Source organism: Ochlerotatus camptorhynchus, unplaced genomic scaffold (genome assembly GCF_037179485.1).
Source record: "Ochlerotatus camptorhynchus isolate MF236.1 unplaced genomic scaffold, CSIRO-AGI_Acam_v1.1 ptg000434l, whole genome shotgun sequence".
Classification (NCBI taxonomy): domain Eukaryota; kingdom Metazoa; phylum Arthropoda; class Insecta; order Diptera; family Culicidae; genus Ochlerotatus; species Ochlerotatus camptorhynchus.
In genome coordinates this window covers 11,260,449-11,283,905 of record NW_027040920.1, presented here as the reverse complement: position 1 = coordinate 11,283,905, position 23,457 = coordinate 11,260,449, and the positions used below count along the sequence as shown (strand labels likewise).

At 42.6% G+C, this 23,457-nt stretch overlaps 1 protein-coding gene across 2 annotated transcripts in view; it reads right to left on the bottom strand.

The window, feature by feature from the left end:
- Positions 1–23,457, bottom strand: part of Ptr (Patched-related) — a 355,957-nt gene that overhangs the window by 37,733 nt on the left and 294,767 nt on the right. The window contains exons 8-9 of one of the 2 annotated variants that reach the window (XR_010518499.1): positions 10,343–10,869; positions 8,550–10,276 (exon numbers count right to left, since the gene is read on the bottom strand). Coding sequence is in view for 1 of the 2 variants with exons in the window: in XM_065234585.1 (XP_065090657.1) it covers positions 8,693–10,276; positions 10,343–10,869 (2,111 nt within the window). In the remaining variant the exon portion in view is untranslated. Of the gene's footprint in view, positions 1–7,572; positions 10,277–10,342; positions 10,870–23,457 lie in introns of those variants that run through there. The other variant, XM_065234585.1, reaches the window with a different exon arrangement.

Below are 23,457 nucleotides of genomic sequence, written 5' to 3'. Positions count from 1 at the left end.
CGGTGGGAAGAGTAGCGTACCTATTTGAGGTAGGTACCGAGCTACCCTCACCACTGTTCTTCTTCTCCGCTTGGTCACGAAGTCTGCTCCGGGAGCGCTGTCTTCCCATCACGCGATGTGACCGACACTACTGACGACGCGACGTGCAGTATATCTGCGAACGTTTGTAACAAACTATAGGTTTATCGAACAACTCGAAAGAGCAGAGAATGAATCTCATGAGCTATTGCCATACAGCAGCACTCTTTTATATCTTTTCAGGTTAAAGCAGAATGATGTGCAACCAAGTGGTATAAAAGCTACAAAGACTCCTACCATTATAAGTAGTTTGCTATCAAGTAGCGACACTGGCTCTTTTCCTTTTGCGTACACGGCGAATGAGAACGACCCAAATTTAATTTTAGTTCACTCATAATCGCCAAAAGTGCAGGAACTCAGCGATGAGTAAATTTGTCTCATGGTTTCCTGTGGAAAACCTAAAAAATCTACCAGAAAATGAGGAAAATTTTATTCAGTCTCGAAGTAGTACCAATAGACTGAGTGAATCCAATCTTTACTTTTCTCAAATTCGGGAATTTTCCCCTGGAAAAACCTGGGAAAACAATTACAAATTTACTCATCGCTGAGTTCCTGCACTTTATTCCTTATTTCTGAGATAATTAAACTCAAATTTGGGTCGATCTCATTCACCGTGATCTCACCTTGAAAGATATCAGCGCCGGTGGTTAGCGTGATTACCTCTCACCTCAGCAGGCCTGTGTCCAATCTCAGTCGACGCCAGCGGCATGCTCTAAGGCATAACATCTCTGATCACGCCTTCCTTCGGTAAGTAAAGCCGTTGGACCCCGGTTGAGTTGATGGATCGATTGGTAGTGTCCAGGTGTGGGAGCTGCCTCCCTGGCGTCGGTAGCATTGGAGCTCAGTACGGAAAACAAATCTCGCGTCACTTTTCAATAGGTCCTATCTACATTGATCGATTCTCTTCATCGACACTCTCTTTCGTAAATAACTCGCCTTCACAAATGTTTTCTGCCGTCTTCGTCGATTTAGATGCTAGATAGTTGCTTCTTTGGGCTACAAAATGGTGAGTTGACAACCTGGAAGGAGCGGAATACCTAGCCCTGGTCCTCACAAGTTCCTACTTCACGCCTCCTCGAGTCATATGATAACAAAAGACTACCAGCTGAAACATGGACACAGCTGGTTGGCGTAGCCTGGGCAATGTTGCCAGTCCGGCAATAGCAAAGTGAAGAGGTGCGACGCGAACACTGGCGCGGTAACCATAGTACGGTGATAGAGGAAATGCTTCACCAAACCTGAGCGTCTGCTCACCATGGAGGTGCGGCTCAAAACGGCGTCTGTTCTCCATGTTAGGAGCGGCTGATCACCGTCCTAGTGCCAGCGTGAAACTCTAAACAGAGCTGTGCACGATGGTCCCCCGGCGAGACAGGGGGTTGGGGCAGGCCCAACAAGCCGCCCTGGAAAAAAACAAAGTTGCAAATACCGAAGAAAGAAATACGGATCGGAACAATCGGCACAGACCTACGCGACGAAATAAGGACTACGATTGGAAACTCGGAACATGGAACTGCAAATCGCTCGGCTTCCCGGGTTGCGATAGGTTAATCTATGACGAACTTCAACCACGCAACTTCGAAGTCGTAGCACTGCAGGAACTTTGCTGGACGGGACAAAAGGTATGGAAAAGCGGGCATCGAGCGGCTACTTTCTACCAGAGCTGTGGCACCACCAACGAGCTGGGAACCGGCTTTGTAGTGCTGGGTAAGATGCTCCAAAGCGTGATTGGTTGGCAGCCGATCAACGCGAGGATGTGCAAGTTGAGGATTAAGGGCCGTTTCTTCAACTACAGCATCATCAACGTGCACTGCCCACACGAAGGGAGACCCGACGACGAGAAAGAAGCGTTCTATGCGCAGCTGGAGCAGGTGTACGACGGCTGTTCGCAACGGGACGTCAAAATCGTCATCGGCGACATGAACGCTCAGGTAGGACGGGAGGCAATGTATAGACCGGCAATCGGGCCAAACAGCCTGCATGCCGTATCGAACGACAACGGCCAACGATGCGTGAACTTTGCAGCCTCCCGGGGTATGGTAGTTCGAAGTACCTTTTTCCCCCGCAAGGATATCCACAAAGCCACCTGGAGATCACCTGACCAACACACAGAAAACCAAATCGATCACGTTCTAATCGACGGGAAATTCTTCTCCGACATTATCAACGTCCGCACGTACCGCAGTGCGAACATAGATTCGGACCACTACCTAGTTGCAGTATGCATGCGCTCAAAACTCTCGACGGTGCATAACACACGTCGAAGTCGAACGCCACGACCCAACATTGAGCAACTACGGGACACCGGAGTTGCCCAGGACTACGCGCAGCAGCTGGAAGTTGCACTACCCACGGAAGAGCAGCTTGGCGCAGCTTCTCTTGAAGATGGCTGGAGTGACATCCGTTCAGCCATAGGTAGTACTGCTGTAGCGGCACTAGGTACTGCAATCCCGGACCGAAGAAATGACTGGTTTGACGGCGAATGCAAACTGTTAGTAGAGGAGAAGAATATGCAGCACGGGCGAGAATGCTGCAACACCGCACGAGATTGAATGTGGAGCGATACAGACAAGCGCGGAACAGACAAAACTCGGTTTTCCGAAGGAAGAAGCGTCAGCAGGAAGATCGAGATCGCGAGGCGATGGAAAATCTGTACCGCGTAAATGACACACGGAAGTTCTACGAGAAGCTAAATAGTTCGCGCAAAGGCTACGTGCCGCAAGCCGATATGTGCAAGGACTTGGACGGTAACCTTCTCACGAACGAGTGTGAGGTGATTGAGAGGTGGAAGCAGTACTATGACGAGCACCTCAACGGTGAAGCAGCAGAAAACGAAGGTGGCACGGCAACAGACCTTGGAGCACGCGCAGAAGACGACAGGCTACCGGCCCCTGATCTTCAAGAAGTTGAGGAGGAGATCGGTCGGCTGAAGAACAACAAAGCAACTGGTGTAGATCAACTACCAAGTGAGCTATTGAAATACGGTGGTGAAGCACTGGCTAGAGCGCTGCACTGGGTAATTGCCAAGATTTGGGAGGAGGAGATATTACCGGAGGAGTGGATGGAAGGTGTCGTATGCCCAAACTACAAAAAGGGCGACAAGTTGGATTGCTGCAACTACCGCGCGATCACACTGCTGAGCGCCGCCTACAAGGTACTCTCCCAAATTCTATGCCGCCGTCTGTCACCATATGCAAGAGAGTTCGTGGGGCAATACCAGGCGGGATTCATGGGTGCCCGCGCTATCACGGACCAAATTTTCGCGATTCGGCAGGTTCTGCAGAAATGCCGCGAATACAACGTGCCCACACATCATTTGTTCATCGATTTCAAATCCGCATACGACACAATCGATCGAGATCAGCTATGGCAGATTATGCACGAGTACGGATTTCCGGATAAACTGACGCGATTGGTCAAGGCGACGATGGATCGAGTGACGTGCGTTGTTCGAGTATCGGGGACACTCTCGAGTCCCTTTGAATCTCGAAGGGGGTTACGGCAGGGTGATGGACTTTCGTGTCTGCTGTTCAACATCGCGTTAGAAGGTGTGATCAGAAGAGCTGGGATAGACACGAGTGGCACGATATTCAGGAAGTCCATCCAGCTCCTTGGTTTCGCCGATGACATTGACATTATGGCACGGAACTTTGAGATGATGGCGGAAACGTACATCAGACTGAAGGCTGAAGCTAGACGGATTGGACTTGCCATCAACGCATCAAAGACAAAATATATGAAAGCAAGAGGTTCTAGGGAAGACAATGTTAGCCTCCCACCCCGAGTTCAGATTGACGGTGACGAAATCGAGGTGGTCGATGAGTTCGTGTATTTGGGCTCACTGGTGACCGCCGAAAATGATACCAGCAGAGAAATTCAAAGACGCATTATGGCAGGGAATCGTGCCTACTTTGGACTCCGGAGGACGCTCCGGTCGAATAAAATTCGCCGCCGCACGAAGTTGACTGTCTACAAGACGCTGATTAGACCGGTGGTCCTTTACGGCCACGAGACCTGGACTATGCTCGTGGAGGACCAACGCGCCCTTGGTGTTTTCGAACGGAAGGTGTTGCGTACCATCTACGGTGGAGTGCAGATGGATGACGGAACGTGGAGGAGGCGAATGAACCACGAATTGCACCAGCTGCTGGGAGAACCATCCATCGTCCACATTGCAAAAATTGGGCGACTACGGTGGGCTGGGCACGTCGTAAGAATGCCGCACGACGACCCAGTGAAAATGGTTCTAGAAAGCGACCCAACAGGAACAAGAAGAAGAGGCGCGCAGCGGGCAAGGTGGATCGACCAAGTAGAAGGTGACCTGCGGACCCTTCGCAGACTACGAGGCTGGCGAACTGTGGCCATGGATCGAGTAGAGTGGAGACGACTTCTTCGGACAGCAGAGGACAACAAGGCCTTAGCCTGATTGGTAAGGTAAGGTATAGTTGCTTCTTCAATCGAAAATATCCGGCCGTGGCGATTCAAAGTTGATCAAGGTTGATCAAAATAATTTGTACCCCTGCTTCCAGTTTGATTACATGAGCATTTTGTGTGGTCGTTGGTTCTGAATATGGACAACCAGGCAGATGAATTCTATTCCTACTCTTTACTGTAATAAGCTTGGTGGCCCTGAAAAAGGCCGTTTTGTTGCCAAAGTTGGTGATGATTTAACCTCCGAAACCAAACAGAGTGCGTCTCTGTCACTTCAAAACGTAGATGACATCCATGGCCGCTTACGCTTGGCATGTTTAGTGTAGGTGACAGCATCACGGATCTCATTTTTTAGGAACACCTTCAGCACACCTCGTAAATCAGCATATCCATGTAGGTAATTGGTGAATTTGTTAGTAAATTCGACGCTTTTGGACAATGCTGGACATTTACCAGTTTTTCAATAGTTCTTTCAACATTCGGAAGCATTGTTATCGATGCGTAGCCATATTTATGATCGATGGGTGATATAATTATTGAAATGGGACCAGGGGCAGCTGAGTTATTAACGTTCAAAATCTTTCCCAAAACCCCCATATAGAAATCAAAGACGTAGTCCTACGTAAAAAAAAAAACAAAATCGACCGCGTTACGAAAAGTGGTCAGGTTTTTACCACTTATAACTCTGTAAATAGCGGATAGATTGTAATTCTAAACCTTGGAGCAAGACACCTTTCGATCATGAGTATAATCGGAGTTAATTTTGAGTAACTCTGAGTAACTCGCATTGCTCCACAACATTTACACCTGGTTGTGTTGAAACCAAAGGAGCGTAGTTGCATTTGTAAATTTGTAATACGTATTTCAACATTTTAAGCCGTGCCCTTTCAAACTAAAGCTTAACCGAGAAGATATTTCGGCAATGGAAAGGCAATTGCACTTTCGTATAGCACGCTGCATAATACGGATTCTAATGGACAATCACAAGAAGGATTCAGGATAGTCCCAGAGGGATTCTGGACAATCCCTAGATGACTTCGAACAATCTCTGAAAGGATTCCAGTCAATCAAAAAGGAGATTTATGACAGTCTCTGGAGGGATTCCGAACTAGCCTAGGGGGCTTCCAGACAATTATCAGAAAAGATTTCATACACTCTCAGTACGACTTCCGGACAATATCAGAGGGGACTTCGAGCAAACCCAACAGTGATTCTAGACAGTCAAAAGGACGATTTCAGTAAAAATTTAGGGGCATTAATGACAGTCCAAAGAGGACAATCGCAGAAAGGATTCCGTACAATTCCAGGGAGATTCCTCACAATCTCAGGGAGGACTACAGTTATTCCAAAAAGGAGGATTCTGAAAAATTGAACAATTCTAAGTAGCATGACAAAAAAGAGAGGAAGGGATTTCTGCATCCCTTCGACGATCGCTCATGTAAGTGTCGGAATAGAATCAACTATGAAGTTGGCCAAAGCTAATCTATTGTGACCTGGGATGAACAACTACATAAAAGACCGTATTCGTCAATGTTCCATTGCTGCTAAATGTAGATCATCACAACAACAGCAGGCGATGATAATTTAACCCGTTTCTGATCACAATTTTCAACTGTCTTTTTCTAAGAGTATCAGAAAGTTTCTAAAGACAGTTGACCATTACTCTGACTTTTTACTGAAGCTTGTAAATTTAATTTTGCTGGTCCCTGTACGCCTCAATTATAAATAAATATTAATTTTGAGTTTCCTCATGCCAGAAACTAATTCAACAGAACAAGAAGCCTCTTACATCGATTTTGAGAGGTGTTGAGCACTAATTTTCATGAGCTTAAATAATCTTCTCACAATATTGCGGGTTGCTTTGGTTTTCAGACTGATGTGAAAATATTTGATAGTTGAAAACATAAGTACAAAGGGAATAGCAGGTAAACAAACCGATTATTCGATACGCCACCTTAGAATGCGCCCTCGCTACATGAAACTGTAGCATCGAAGCCATTTTAAAATATTAACAATGGTTGCTACATACCAATAAATCTTCAAATTGATTGCAATCTTTGAATCTTAATATTTCATAAAATACTGAAATTCATAAATCAAAATTCTTTGTTTACTAAAAATCACCGCATTCCCCAGGATACTAACGGATACTTATGACCTTTGCATAAAAATAAAGATCTGGTTTTAAACTTTCAAATGAAAGTTGTTGCAAGTGCAGCGGTTTGCAGCTTGCTTAGTTATAGCGCCTTGGAAAAGGGTATTTTTTGCTTTAAAAATCGCTGTAGCTCTTACAAATGTAAACATAACACTTTAGTGTTTTCAGCAAACTTGCTTATTATACTATTTTCAAAACCTTCGCAGAACATACCTAAGAGATACAACGTGATTAAAGTATATCAAAGCTTAAAAAACTGATTTTAAGGTACAACTGTCAAAGAATATCCTATATCTTGGCAAATTGAAGTCATGGCAACTTGATGTCTTGAGCAAAGCTTCTTGAAATAATATTTTCTATAACTTTTTTATGTACATCTACTCTCTATTTGTTGAAATGGAAAAGTTGGGTTTCTGAAGTACAGTTGTACCTTAACAAAAATTTAAGGTGAATATTCCAAAATTTGGAAAACAGACCATTCAGACCAATCATTCGAACACGTCAAATGGCTAAAATGTACACAAACATCAGGATACAATTAAGTTCACGAATGTTTACTTTTAAACCACTGTGCAATCGATTGGAAATTTTTCTACAATTCTGCTAAAATAGGCGCTTTATCAATTTGCAATAGGTCACTAAATTAAAAATTACACAAATGTCCAACTGTTGCAATGGTGATCAAAATAATCACCGATGGCCTGCCTTTTTCTTTTTTTTTATGAGAAATATACACCTATATTCTCGTTTTCGTTTTTTTTTTATGGAAAATACGGTTCGAACGAAAACAAAAATATGGGTGATATACTTAGGCGAGCCCATTGGATCTAGCGGAGAAAAATCTACAGGTAATATCGGATACAGGATAAGATTCGGATATGCTTATAAGCAAAACAAAACACCGGCAACTGTTACTTTTCATACAAAATTTATTGGCCTTATTATTAAATTAGTAGGTGTATTGCCTTACTTTTGCCCAAGATAGGTCCCTCAGATATCGTCAGTTAGAGGTTGTATAAATGTCTCCAACTACAACCAAAAACAAATGTACTACTCCGCCTTTTCTCTGTCTCTATGCCTCTGTAACTAACTGTGTTTGCCAGTTCCACTAGAAATATTTCCCAAGAATATCGGACTCCAACCTTCTTTTTTTTCGATCATAAATCATGTACTTTTATGGATGGTTTCTTGCGTGTTTTATTCGTTGTATACTTTTCAATTTCCACTTAATTTTTAACATTGTTCCAGTGTTCAAAGCATTTTTTTCCGTTTCGTTTATTTTTTTCTCAACTTAGTCTTACAATTAAATTAAATAACACTCTCTGTCTTCCACATTTGCAGTGTTTAGACTTTACTTCATTAGCCACTCATAATTATATATAAAGATTAAGTTAGATGAGGGCGCGAACGTCTTGCATTTTATCATCGAAAATATAATAATCCTTTTCAGAATTCAGTTCTCATTCTCACACTCACACACTCACGAATATAGTACGCTTCCATTCTCTTCAAAAATATATATATATATAATAAACTCACACTTTCACCTTTTTCCGCTAATATAATACACAGTGTAGTAAGGCGTTGTCTCCGGGAGATAGCCGAGAGATTCTTCTACGATTTTATTTTTGGGTTTAGGGCTGTTAGATTAGGGGATGGGAAGAGATTCTGCGGGGTCAGAGCTTACATACTTAAACAAAGTTATGAAAATAGAGGTGTGCGACCGACCAGGTCGCACCAGTCATGATTACTACAAATTGTCGTCGTCGGTACTGCGCTTATAAATTCGTACAGCTAATGAACATTTGAGCAAAAAATACACGGGATGAAACGGGAAGTTTACGGGAACGGGTTTGGGTTCGTTGGATCAAGGTAGGAAGATGGACACTCGTGTGTTGGGATGGGGTGTGTTACAAAATCATTGAATTTCCTACTTAAAGTTCTAGGTTATTGCTAAACACAAATCCACCCGCTGCTACCGTTTGTTTACACATAATACACAGAGAAAGGCTAACCAGATCTAGCTAGCTTTCAAGGAAATCTCATGTCACCCATGTGCCGCAGCTGGTGTAGACTGCTCTGGCTCGCGGCCCGCTGCGGTGGTTGCCTTGGGTAGTACAGATTGTGCTGCGAGGACGAACGGTTCGGGTTCTGTTTGTAGATTCCCTCCGGCGGCGAGAACTTCCTCGGCCGGCGCTCGTCGCTGAACCGTCGGTGTTTGTTATTGTCGCCCTCGTCGGAATACTTGAGACGGTTCTGGCTATTGTTGCTATCACTTCCGCTGTTCTGGCTATCGTTCGATAGACGCTTCACGTGGCTGGTGTCGTACATGTAGTACCGGTTCGTATGCTGGTACTCGTCGTTTACGACTTCTTCGTCCTCGAACGTTCGGTTGTCCTCGTAGCGGGCTTTGCGTGGTCGGTTTTCCTCAGACTTTCGGCGATCCCGCTCGCGATCGGGATCGAACTTCTTCTTCGTCGTTGCCGTTTGACCTTGAGCAATGTTCAGCATGTCGTCGTATCCGTATCGACTGGCACCGATCTTTATCGGTGTCTTGGCAGCTGGCTTCGTCCATACGGCATCCTGACCGTACAGGTCTAGCACCGGCTGGAATTGGCTCTGTCCGGTTAGATTGTGCGACGATCTTCGCCAACCTTCCTCGTATCGTCTTCTGGTATTCTCATCTTCGATCGCTTGTCTTCGCTGTGATTTACTGCTTGAGCTTTCGCTGGAGTCTTCTCCGGATGTACCCAGGCCTAGATCTTTCTCATCGCCATATGCCTTGTAGGGAGCCCCTAGAAAGGTCTTGCTTCCGAAAGCACCCGTCAACGCCAGCTGAGGATGTGATATACAGTACGGATGTGGATAGGATTTCTCCACCGAAGACAACTTCAGATCATCTTCGGGGTACGAACTACACGATCCTGGCCCAAAGAGCGACAATAGCACCGGTAACAGGAACAACCCATGCATTGCTCCAAAGAAGATCACCAGGAATACCATTTTGAAGAACACCAAGAATATGTAGCTATCGGCCAGCAGTAGCGCTATCACGCCCAAAATCGTACTAACACTACCCTGAACGATCGGCATTCCCAGTCCATACAACGCCTCCCTCACCCGCTCGTCCGGCGTACGAGCCTTACTGGACATATAGGTGTAGCAAATGTGCGCCGTAAAGTCCACCGAAAATCCAATGCACATGATCAGGTTGATCATCGAAATCGAATCCAGATTCACATCCCAGAGGCTCATGTACCCGGCCACACCCAGCTCGATGCTCACGATTGAGAACGCCACCCACAGCGAACAGAGGAAGTTCGGTATGAAAATGAACGATATCAACATCATAATCAACGCTCCGACCACCATCGATTGGATGGCCGTCGGGCGCACCAGTTCGAACTGATCGAAGAACACAAAGTACGGATGGAACACGGTTGCATTCAGCGACGATTGCTTACAAATCGCCCTCAAGTCCTGCACCATGATCTTCTCGTGGTTCGTATCGGAAATGTTGACCGCCTGGATCATGAAACGTGACGCTTCGATGCGTTTGCCGTCGGCGCTGAATTTCACATCCAGTGAGAACGGATTCGCCGGGAATAACCAAATCTACAATAGACATTGACAACTTTTAACTAACCATTATCATAAGAAATAAATCCTGATCAAACCTACCTCCTTAAGTGCCGCAACGAACGCCTCCTCACTGTCCAGCGTCAGATTGAGATAGTCATTATTGCGATCCACGTAGGCAACGAACGACCGCAGCCAGGATTCGCTGTACAGCGGGGATGTGATGTACGAGGTATTCTCCAGCGATTGCATCAGATCTTCAATTTGCATCTGCGTGATTGGATCCGAGTAGTTTAGGTCTCCGGTCACGATCACCTGGATCCGATAGGGGAACTCCCGGTAGTATTCATCCTCCAAGTCGAAAAACTTGACCGAGTACGAGTCCGCTTTGGAGAGTTTTCTTCGCTCGAGGCCTTCCTTGATCTTGGTCAAGCCGAAGCATGCTCCACCCAAGTAGGCGGCGAAGACCACAATGATGAGCGCTTTGATCCAACCCTTGTTCAGGATGCTGGCCACTTTGTCGCGGAAGAACTTCATCAGTACGTGTTCCCTATTGTCGATGGGGTTATCCGGGTCGTCCCGGTTGATTCCGCCGGTGTTGAGCTTTCGGTACAGCCATGATCGATTTTCTGCGGGAGAGAAGAAAACGGAAGGGAAGTTGTTGAGCATACAGGTGGTCAATTGATATCGATGTGGTTTGTGGTTAGGGGCTGTTCATTAACTACATGTACAGTTTTTTTGGGATTCTTGCTCCCCCTCCCCCTGCGTAGAGAATTGTCCATACACAATTTTTAAAGTTAGAATATCAGAGTACAGCGCAGCATTCACTCACCAGGCAGCGCTAGTGTGACATTCATTTTGAATTGTTTGCTCTAGCCTAATATATGGACTAGATAGAAGGTTACCAACAATCAGTACGAAACTATCGATTTGAAATTGGCTCACTACTTGACTAGCCTATTGGTCCCAAGTAAACGATTAACGTATCCCATTCTAGTCGGAATTCTACTACTACACTATGTTTATTTTGATTCTCTATGAAAGTTTGACAGATAAAATGAGGGGTTCGTGAATTATCCCATGTTTCGAGGGGTGCATCGATTAGCTTGGGACGGAAGATAGTTCCAGAGCTGAGCCAAAAAGTTGAGCACATTCTTTCGGGACTTACTAGTCTTAGAGTTACCTCTATGAGGTTACCGTCTTGGGTAAAGTTGTTCAGATGGACAAGACCTATCGTATGGTATAGAGTTTAGCTCATAATTCACTCACCAGGTAGCGCTAATGTGATATTCATTTTGAATTGTTTCTCCCTACTTGATATATGAGCTAGATGAAAGATTTCCTCGTTCTACTTTGGACATAAAACATGTGTTGTCCATCTGAAAAACTTTTCCGAAGTCGTGAACCTTCTATCATAGAGGTAACTCTAAGACTAGAAGGTCCCGAAATAACGTGCTCAACTTTTTGGCTCAGCTCTGGTACCATAGAGGTAACTCTAAGACTAGAAGGTCCCGAAATAACGTGCTCAACTTTTTGGCTCAGCTCTGGTACTCTCTTCGGTCCCAAGCTAATCGATTCACCCATCGAAACATAGGAAAAACCAATAACCCCTCATTTTATCTGTCAAACTTTCATAGCGAATCAAAACAAACATTGCGTAGTACTAGAATTTCGACTAGAATGGGATACGTTAATCGATTGCTTGGGACCAATAGGCTAGTCAAGTAGTGAGCCAATTTAAAATCGTTAGTTTTGTATTGATTGTTGCTTCTATCTAGTCAAAATGTTAAGTTTCTAAAATAATTCAAAATTAATGCCACATTAGCGCCGCCTGCACACTGCAATCTGGTTGAACAGTCATCAATCCCAACGAACAGTTTTAGCTGCAAAAATTCTTATGCAGACAAAAATTAGCTAGACAATTGTTGCTTGCATATAAGGTGTCCCAGAAAGTATAAGCAACAATCAATATGAAACTAACGATTTTAAATTGGTTCACTACTTGACTAGCCTATTGGTTCCAAGCAAACGATTAACGTACCCCATTCTAGTCGAAATTCTAGTACTACACTATGTTTGTTTTGATTCGCTATGAAAGTTTGATAGATAAAATGGAGGGTTAGTGGATTTTTATATGTTTCGAAGGGTGAATCGATTAGCTTGGGACCGAATATAAAGGGTGTCCACGATGAAATTGCCACACACAAAATTGATTCGCAAAATTCGAGTTTTCATCCGATTGCCATCAAATTTTCAGGGATTGAGAAATAACTATTAAACTTCATTTTACCATTTTACTCGTATTTTATTTACAGTCCATACGCAAATGCCCGCACCTTGGCCTTAACCCCGGCCATAAGATTCTGCACAACCTGTGAATCAAACGTTTTTTGCATGTAAACCCATACTTTCTTCAGTTCCTCGACTGTCTTCACTACCTTAGGTCGTTTAAGAAGGTGCTGCTTCATAATCGCCCAGTACTTCTCGATGGGGCGGAGCTCCGGAGTGTTGGGAGGGTTGAACATTTTCGGCACGAAATTGACCTTATTGTCATGCCTCATATTATGAGACCAAATCCGGCCAGAAGATTGTTGGGACGTTGTGGGCCTTCAGGAGAGGAAGCAGCCGCTTTTGGAGGCACTCTTTTATGTACACCTGTCCGTTCATCGTGTCCTGGGTCACGAAAGGTGCACTCCGCTTCCCGCACGTGCAGATGGCTTGCCAAACCAGGAATTTCTTCGCAAATTTGGACATCTTCTGAGTGCGGACATGCTCCGGAACGCTGAACTTATCCTTGGCCGTGAAAAACAGGTTGCCGGGGATCTGTTTGAAGTCGGCCTTCACATATGTTTCGTCGTCCATGATGCAGCATTCAACTTTCGTCAGCATGTTGAGGTACAACTTCCTGGCACGGGTTTTGGCGGACTTGTTCTGCTTCTCGTCGCGATTAGGGGCCTTTTGTACCTTGAACGTTCGAAGTCCAGCCTTAGTTTTGGCCTTCTGGACAAAACTTCGGCTTAGGTGCAGCTTCTTAGCCACATCCCTAACGGAGGCGTTCGGATTTCGGTTGAAGGCCCCAACTACGCGGTTGTGATTTTTGGAGTTGTACGGAATACTTTTTCCTTCACTTCTGGGCTTCCGATCGGTGGTCAACCGTTCCTCGAACCGCTTAATCACTCGCGACACCGTGGAATTCGCGATTCCCAACGTTTTAGCGATGGAACGATGCGAGAGATCCTTGTTCTCGTGATGAATGCGCAAGATTTTATCACGCACGAGCTGTTCTTTCGACTCCATTTCTGCGGGTTTTGATCACAGGACTTTAAAACTTGCAGGATGTAAAAAATGCACTATGAACTAAATCCACCCAAATTTTCATTAAATTCTACCCAACGGTTAAAAAGTTAGAGCAATTTCATAGTGTGGCAATTTCATCGTGGACACCCTTTAGTACCAGAGCAGAGCCAAAAAGTTGATCACGTTTTTTTGGGACCTACTAGTCTTAGAGTTACCTCTATGGTATAAGCACACTTTCAACTCGCCGCCATTTCTACCCCGATGAAGTTTATCAGCTGTTCATCGATGTGTGTTGTTGTTTTCTTATTGCTCAATAAGTTTGTGTGAGCAAAGTGCATTTTATTTTTACAAAATCATCAAAATGCGAGGCATTTCCCCGGAAAAGCGCAAACGGATCGTGCACAAATTGTGCACTTATCCCAAGGAAGTAGGAAGTAAGGACGTAGGCGAAAATGGAGGAAGTAAGTATGGGAGCAGTCCGAACCGCCATCCGGGAGTTCGGTGAAGAAGTTACTTTCGACGGACACGTCGAAATCTGGCCGTAAACCGGAACCGGTAGACCGAAAATTGGACCGGAAGATCGACCAAGCTTTCGTCAGTAAGAAAAGTGCCTTTGTTCGAGATTTGGCCAAAACACTGAGAAAATCGAAGAGTAACGTCCAAAACGTGCCAAGACAAGAAACGGGCTGAAAACGTTCAAGAAGAAGAAGAAGAAGCCGAAACGGAGTCAGCAGCAAGCCGCATCCGTCAAACTGAGGAAGCTATAAGATCAACCGGTGGAAACCTGAGTACTGCGAACTAACTCAAAATGTTTGTCATCTGGGAACTGAGTCGAACTGTGAAACGGGAGCCAAACATTCAAAAGAGCTCAGAAGTCATGTGGGTAGTTACTGTTTGAACCACAAGAAAAGGTATTGCCACCTACTGGAAACAAATTAAGAATTATAATTATGAAACTGTCGAAACTTCAACCTTAGTAGGCGGATAATGTAAATCATCGAACGTGATGCTCGAATAAGTGTTTTTATTTGATATTAATAATAATGCCAAAACTGGGTTACAGCAATTCGGAATCTAATCAAACTTTATAAGATTCATGTGAGCTTTGTGGGCAGGTGTACTCCTAACAGCAGGTATACGTTATTTGTGGGGTAGAGAAGGAGGAGCCAAGAGTTCATTTGACAGCATGCATATACGATTTCGAGAGCTGTTTCAGCAAAACAATTAGAAGCTTTGAAAGATTTTCAAGATGTTTTCTTGCTTACTTGAAAAATTAAATCGTCAGAGTTCGCAATATCCAGGTCGAAACTAACGATTTTAAATTGGCTCACTACTTAACTAGCCTACCGGTCCCAAGTAAATCTATAAGTGTAGCCCCTTCTCTAGTTGAAATTCTAGTACTACACTATATTTGTTTTGACTCGCTACACTCTGAAAAATCTTCACGTCTGAATTACGTGAAAACATATAGGTGGTTTTCGTCCACCCAATTTTTCACGTAACTTTTGTCGGAATTACACGTAGTCGATCAAAATCCAGTTTCGATTATCTACGTGATTAGTCAGGTAAATAAGACCTGATTTCCAAATACTGCTTACGTGAAATCGGGGTGAAAACTACTGGACAACTGGTAACTTTTACGTGACATACCGTTTTGTTTAAAATGCTTTTCACGTAATTTGTACATGAATTTTGAATGATAATAATGGAATAATATAGAAGCAGTCAATATTATGCAATTTTATCGAGCAGATATAAAATCCACGTGTTAAACTTAATGCTTATATCTACTCATAAAATTGTAAATTATTGACTAATTGATTATTATGAGGTAGAAACGTGTATGAGTTTTTTTTTATTTCTGACAAGCAGCAAGGTTTGCAGACCCAAAATTCTGATGCTACCGTCTGAAATTATAAAACTAGAAAAGGCGATATGTAATCATAAATCAATCAAATTACCGTCCAATATTTGCAGCAAACTGCTGGAAAATTTTGAATCTTTGGGGTGTTCTGGCACCACGCTCGGTGACGCCATATTGATTTTGTTTGCGTACCTGAAAATCACGTAAATCCCGTTTTGCGGAAATATTGAAGTCCCAAACACACAAACACAAATACACTAAATCTGTTTACCTAAATATGCGGTCGATTTCACCAACATTTTTAGTGGACATGACGTGCAATGCAGGTCAAAGTTACTAACGTCACGTAACATTTGAGATTTTCTAAATACAGATCAGTTACGTGATATTTCACGTAAATCGAACGTGAAGATTTTTTAGAGTGTATGAAAGTTTGACAGATAAAATAAGGGGTTCGTGGATTTTTCTATGTTTTGAGGGGTGCTTGGGACCGAAGATAGTACCAGAGCTGATCCAAAAAGTTGAGCCCGTTTCTTCGGGACCTTCTGGTCTTTGAGTTACTTCTATGATATGATAGCCTGCTGTGTGGAAAATTGGCGTGTGTTATCATGGATAAAACATACGTCAAATTTGACTACACAAGACGCTTCCGGGAGACCAATACTACACAGTTCGTGATTATCAGGAAGTTGACGATGCCGATTAGTCAATTTTACATTAAAAAAATTGGTAACAAGGCCATGGTTTAGCAAACGATATGGGAGTGTGGCAAGTTGTCAAAGCCATTTGTGTCGAAGGAGAAGATGAACACTGACATTTGCGTTCGGGAGTGTTTGAATCGGCGTCTGCGGCCCATGATTCCCCAACATGATTGCCCAGTACTATATTGGTCCGATTTGGCGTCAATGCACTACTCAAAAGAAACGGTAGCTTGGTACACATCAAACAATGTGCAATAGATGCCAAAAGAGATGAATCCTCTGAATTGTCCGGTGGCCCGGTCAATCGAACCTTTTTGGGCTCTTAGCGGAAACACTTTAAGACCGCGAATTCAATCGAAGAATTTGAAAAAGACTGGACAAAAGTGGCCAACAATATCGCCAAGGAATCTTTGCTGAAGCCGAGGGGGGCGACACATCTAAATCTCAATTCTAGAAGCTCAAAAAAACTCGCACTAGCGAATAAATCTTCGAAAAATCTTCTTTCATTTCTCGCATCTACTTGCATCGCGCCTCATCTTTTTGCAGAAAATCTTCAAAATCGTGATAAATCTCCTTTCTATTTAATCAGCGTACGTGCAGCTAGCCACAGAGCGTAGATAGAGTCGTCCCGCTTGGCTGAAGCTCATGGGCAGCGTCAGATCAAAAGTTCGCTCCTTAGTATACGATTAAAGGAACTGCGGATTATTTCCATCGAATTGAAAGAGAATGCAGTCGAATTTCGCTCGTTGGGCTACGTTTTAGTTGGGCTCCTGTTAGTTGGGCTGTAGCCCACCTAAATCGAAGTCAAACGTTATTTCTGACATTACAGATTCATTTTCGAGGTATCCGCAAGCAATTTTGACAGCTCAGCCCAACTAACGAAAGCCTTTCACTAAGTGGACTATGGGTTTAGCCCAACTAGCGAAAGTTGACTGTACTATACTGCCCATAATCGCAAGTCAGTCCCATCTGTAAAAAACTGGAAATGAGAAAACGGCGTTCAATGATTTTTCAAGTTTTCTGATTTGGAGGGATAAATTTAAAAATAAACGTACATTGTGATAGAATGCTTACCCAAAAATATTGGAAAAATATCGTGAAATTTTTATTTTATGGCCGAAATCTGAGTGGGACTGACTTGCGATTACGTTTAACGTCAATGAGAAAAATAACCGCAAGTCAGTCACAATTCCATAACGATGCTGTATTAGTTTAGCACAGTATTGAAGAGTAGAAAGATAACATGATCCCATAGAACGTTATTGAATGTTTCTGGATTTGTTCCGCTGGTTCCAGAGCAATGGCCGGAACATATTCCGGTGAGTATGGGCCTCCCTTAGCTCAGTCGGTAAAGGCGCAGCTACAAAGCAAGGCCATGCTGGAGGTGGCTGGGTTCAATTCCCGGTCCGGTCTAGGAATTTTTCGGGTTGGAAAATTTCTCGACTTCCCTGGGCATAGAAGTATGATTGGACTTGCCACACAATTATACCAATGCGAAAATGGTACAGGCATCGAAAGCTCTCAATTAATAACTGTGGAAGTGCATCTAGAACATTAAGTTGAGAGCACGCAATAAGCTAATATGCGATATGCAATAAGCTTGAAATGCGAAGAAGAAGAAGAATGGGTCTTCATCAGACCAGAGCCAAACGTGCCAAACCCACCATGCGATAAGTCAATTCACATTAGAATTCAAGAATAAGATCAATAAGAGTCATGATGAGTGACCAGCACCATGTTGGCCACACCCGGACATGTTCCGGGTATGCCCGGGTATGCACGGGGAAGTGGTAAATCCTTTTCAATTAAAATCCATCAAGCGATGCATCAAATCACATGATAATTCAAAGCCATTTCCATTGGCGGTCAAACTGAGTATCGTAAGAACCATATTGGCCACATCCGGACATGTTCCAGATACCCTAGGGGAAGTGGAAAAAATCTGTCTTGACACAAATCTCATGATGCGATGTGTTGTCTAACATTTCTAGTATACTTTTTTTTCTAAGGTGACTGACTTGCGGTTACTTTTCGCTGTGGGACAATTTGACTTGGTATTGTTTTACATTTTTCTTGAACAAACCACATTTTTTCAATAGTACATCTAAAAAACCATAGAATGATAAACTGAATAATAATGCTAACTCAAAATTGATAAAAATGCAGATGGGACTGACTTGCGATTACCGGCAGTATAGAGAACATATATATGAATTAAAAATTTGAGTTCATTAACATAGCGTTGTTTTACTCCAATAATAAACTGTACTTATACTTTCTGGGACACCCTATAAGCTTTTCTAAAGCTAAAATTGTTATTTGGGATGCTCGGTTGATTAGAGCAAAATCAAAGCATTTTGATATCAGGTGGGCAGAGTCTAAGTCTGGGAAGTCCTACAAACATCTCGTGTATTTTAAATGGGTTGGATAACAGGTTGACGTACAAGTCGAATAGCAGATTGGATTGTGTGTGGCTCAGTTGCGAAATATTTGCTCGGTTGACGAATTCGGTTGAAAGGAGATCCGACAACCAGTCGATGAACCAAGTCTATCATCAGGTTGCAGTTTGTATGGCCTGCATAAGATACGTAACCATAATGAAATTTTAATTTGAAATTCAAGATCATCAATTGAATAGGTCTCATCAGTTTTTGTAATCAAAACTTCTTGTCTGTAGATGAGCTCTGATTCTCGAGAAAAGGCCGCAAGAAGTTTGGGTTACAAAAGCTGATGAGGTCCTTTCAATTGTTGATCTTGAATTGGTAATGGTAACGACTGGAAATGGCTGAATGTTTTTCATGTGGCTTTCTCAGTCCCAAGAACTATTCAGAAAGGCACAAAACACGCATCTAATATGGAAGGACTGCGATTTGAACATAATATTATTAATAAATCACTAAACCAGCGAGTATTTCTTAATAGATTAAGGTAGAGCACGCATTAAAGTTTTTAACTACCGAGGGTTGGGTCCATCAATAGCTTTACGATGTATTTACCAGCACGTGATGGCCATTCTAATGAGAACACGTCTATTTTGTGCATGAAAATAAATTCTTCAATCCAATGGCAGCAGGCCAAATCCCCGCAGTCATAATTCAAGCATGAACCAACCAACAGCAACATAGATTGATCGTTTGTTTTGCATTACTGCCGTCCCCGTCGTCATCGTGACCATCGTCAGCGTCAGGCGTCACCCCGCTCCATGCCAGAGCGATGCTCTAACAGCCGATCAACAAGAGACAATTGAATATTTCCTGAATTGCGGTTACAGACACTGACTGACTGACTGGAACTGACCGGGAACATTTGGATGTTGCTCATGAGCTTATATTTGTATACACACACTTGAACCCCCAAGCCGGATCGCGTGCAGAACATACATTGTTAATCAGGAAGCTACTCGCGAGTACTCCTCCTTGAGAGATCATTCTACAATCTAGAAGATATGCATGATTGCATTTCCTCGAGGTAGCGGTAAACTCTCCCAGCACCATTGTATAAATGAATGAAATATTGGTGATTTTATTGAATGAAAGCAAAGCAAAACAAGTTTATGATGCTGTGCCCGATGCTCATAATTTAAAGCAAAATCAATGCCACAGACTTCCTCTTTCCCAGAGTGGATGACTTTTCCGACTGAAAAACATCACCGACCTGCAGACACACGTAACGCCAACTCGAGCCAGTAGTATGTCCATAAGCTCATCACACTTTAGCGAATCCATGAATGAACCAAACGCCATAAAGCCCCCCATATCGGGTAACAACCCGATTTTTTTTCTCAGCTCCCATCGCTCAGCCGCTGCACAGGTGTAACAACCTGAAACGACCGTGCGGCTACGAACTAAAATGTGCATTTAGCTAAGCACTCCAACTAACTAATACGCTAAGTAGACGTACCCCAGAGGTTCAGGTATGGCGAAAAATGCAAAACTTGTTTCAGTTTTTCTAGATGCGTTTTCGGTTTGATCGGGGAGCTATCAATGTTTCTAACCACGTTCGATTAGCTAGCCAGCATTTGCCACCACCATCGATCGATATGGCCAGCTTACACCACCATCGCCACCTCCAGCATTTGCTCGTCGTTTGCCTTCACGCGACTTTGATACTAATGACATCCGTAAGTATGTTGCACACTGAGCCGATCATTGTAGTAGGACTCTCTTTTTGCAACAACTTGAACAACATAGAGTCGGAGAATTCTTTAGATTTTGGTATGTGCAAAATTAAAAAAAAAAAATTAAAAACAAAATACGTTTCCATTTTGCACAAAAATTATCTGATAAAAAATAATGATCCAGAATACCTTAGAAGTTCAAAATCATCCGTAAAACTCTCGAGAAGCAAACATTTGTAAACGCTAAAATCCTAAATAAGGAGGTGATTTATTTAGGATTTTCCTTATATATTTTTTTTGCTTTTTGAGAGTTTGTTTTTCAAAATCATTATCATTGGGTCCTTATTGAAATTTATTGTTGCTAGAAACAAAGTTATTATTGCACTTACAATTTATCATAAAATTGTAATTATTTTGAAAGACTGGTGGTTGCTCAGCTTGATTCGCTGAATGAAATTTGAGCAATTGAGTTCTTTAGAGGTGTTGAATTTATTGAAAATTCGTAATATGCATGGGGAACCGAAATACAAAATTTCTGCAGTTGAGTTCTTTAATTTTGAAAAATATACCGGTTACTATCCAGCATTTTACGAGCGCTCATGGCCGCCACAATCTGGTTGAGTTTCTGGTAGGGACCATATGATTTGACGTTTGGCTTGCGTCGTTTGACCTGTAGACGGTCAAAATTGATCGTTTATACGTCAAACGACATAACCCAAACATCAAATCGAACGTTCCCTACCAGAAACTCAGCCAGATTGTAGCGGCCATGAGCGCCCGTAAAATGCTGGATACATTTTATATATCTTTTTGTAAACAAACCTTTGTAAGCCCTTTTCCCACCAACCGAGGGTCGCCCTTGCAAACCAACAATATCATCAGGAAAAAAGAAAGTTTCCCCTAGAAGGTAATGTTGATGGTTTGCGTTGGTGTCATATGGGTGGCGAGAAAAGGACATAAGAAGGTTTGTTAAAAAAAGCTCGTATGCCCTTTTCACATGTTGTTCTATAATTGCCACTTCACTGTTTGACACTAAACTAACAAATTGATATGCAAAGTACCACCGAGGGGCGCTAAGATGCTTGATGTAATCACACTTATTTAACATAGATCTAGTGCTCCAAAATTGATGCAATGTTGGGTGATTACATTGGCAAAAATCACCATCTTAGTACCCCTCGGCAGAACTTAAGTATAAGCGGCACCGGTGGTGTAGTGATAAGCGTGATTGCCTCTCACTCCGAAGGGCCTGAGGTCAATCCCAGTTGGTGCCGTTGTGATTTTCTGAGGCATAAAATCTCTGATCACGCCTTTCTTCGGCCCTCACGGCTTCCCCGGTCCATAAGTTGATGGGTCGATAGGCAGAGTCCAGGTGTGGGAGCTGCCTCCCTGGCGTTGGTAGCATTGGCACTCAGTACGGAAAACAAATCAAGGAAAAACAAAAACAAAAAGTGAAATTTTGCTTTACAATCGCTTTACAAAGCATATGAAGCAATTTACAATATTGCTGTCTTCAAAAAAGTTGTGTATTTTGATGATATTGAAAACATTGTACAACATGTCAAATCGATTAAATAAGATTTAGCATGCAAAAAAAGCAGAAAACTGGTTTTAGGGCAGTCCTGACGAAAATCCAAAAATCTGGATATTTTCTGCAAAGTTTCATGAAATTCATAGTTCTACAACTTTGCCCAATACATAGTCCTATGATCTTGTGATTACACCACCTTAGCAAAAATGTAAAGGCGCACCCCTTTGTCAGTCAAAGTTGGACAAAATTAAGGAATGACATCGATAATGAGAAAAACAGTTGAACTCGCATCACGGTTTTCGAAATATTTCCTTTCTTTTCACTTGGCAACAGAGGACTTCTACATCAACTTCAAATGACTTCTAGCGCGAACAAAAAATATCGTCTGTAGTTAATCAGACTGTTTTTTTTGTCAAATTATTTTATCAAAAAATAATAGAAATTTCCATTACTCATCATTACCAAACGTACCCCATGACAATTTAGTACTCACTGCGTGTTTATGATCATTTCTTCGATTTTATTTTATATTTTATTGCAATACCTTTCGTGGACCTTGCATATAGCATCGTTATGTTTGTTTACTTTGCACGATAGGTAACCGGTTTGACAGTTCAATAGGTAGACTTGGTTTCACTCTTGGCGTGACTCATTATACACCGACTCTAGTCTTAACCATTTCAAACTAGGGAACAACGAATAGAATCACATAGATGAAGATTAACTAACTCATTTTATCCCTTGTTTCAAGATCTTCCTCGGTGAGCAAAGCCGAGTCTTGTCACTATCAATAAGGCATCAAAAGTAACAAGGACTAAGATGTGTTCCTTTCATTACTGAAAAATCCTGTTCCCCTAGTTTGAAGTAGTCAGGACTAGGAATCGGTGGTAGATCTCACATCCCGTAACGTACCACGAAACGGTGATCTACCCACGTTACGGGGCACTCGATAACGATAAAACCTATCGACTTAATTCGAATCACATTATCCGTTTCAAGCTATAGGTAATCGAATGGCATACTTAAAAAAAACACAATTTTTGGAGTAAATACAGACATTTTTTAAATTTATGTATACAGTGCGACGCATTCGTATAGCCGCACCAACATATTGCTATGTTTATCTTTGATATTAAATCCAAATAGATTCGGCTTTTCTTTATATTATCTCTCTCTTCAAGCTCAAACAAGTAACATAGTTTCTTCAAAAATAGTTCTTCTTAAAAAGTTCGAAACATAAAAAAAAAAAACAAGTCGTTGCATTCGTTTAGCCAGTGCGGCTAAAAAGGTAAAAGAAATTCAAATTCTTCAAGAACTGTTGATTCTTTCCCTAATCAAATAGTTATGGTTGTTTTGCTTAACGGCGTGTTTAATCCAAACCATTTGTGGAATGGGTCAATCATTTGGGTTATCATTCGTTTATGGTATTTTTTAATTAGGCTTAGTACTTGGTAGCTCCTTCTTTGTTCTTAATGATTTCAAAGATTCGCTTGGGCAGTGAGATAACAAGATTATGGATTGTTTGTGCGTCGATTTGCTCCCAGCATTTCCTTATGCACGCTTTGAGGTCCTTCACGGTGTTGAACAGACGTCCATTTGCGTAAACCTTTGATGTTATTATAACCGACAAACCGACATGAATGATCATACAAATTACAAAGAAATTTCTGATCAAAGCACAAAACTGACATCTGCCGCCGTTTTCGC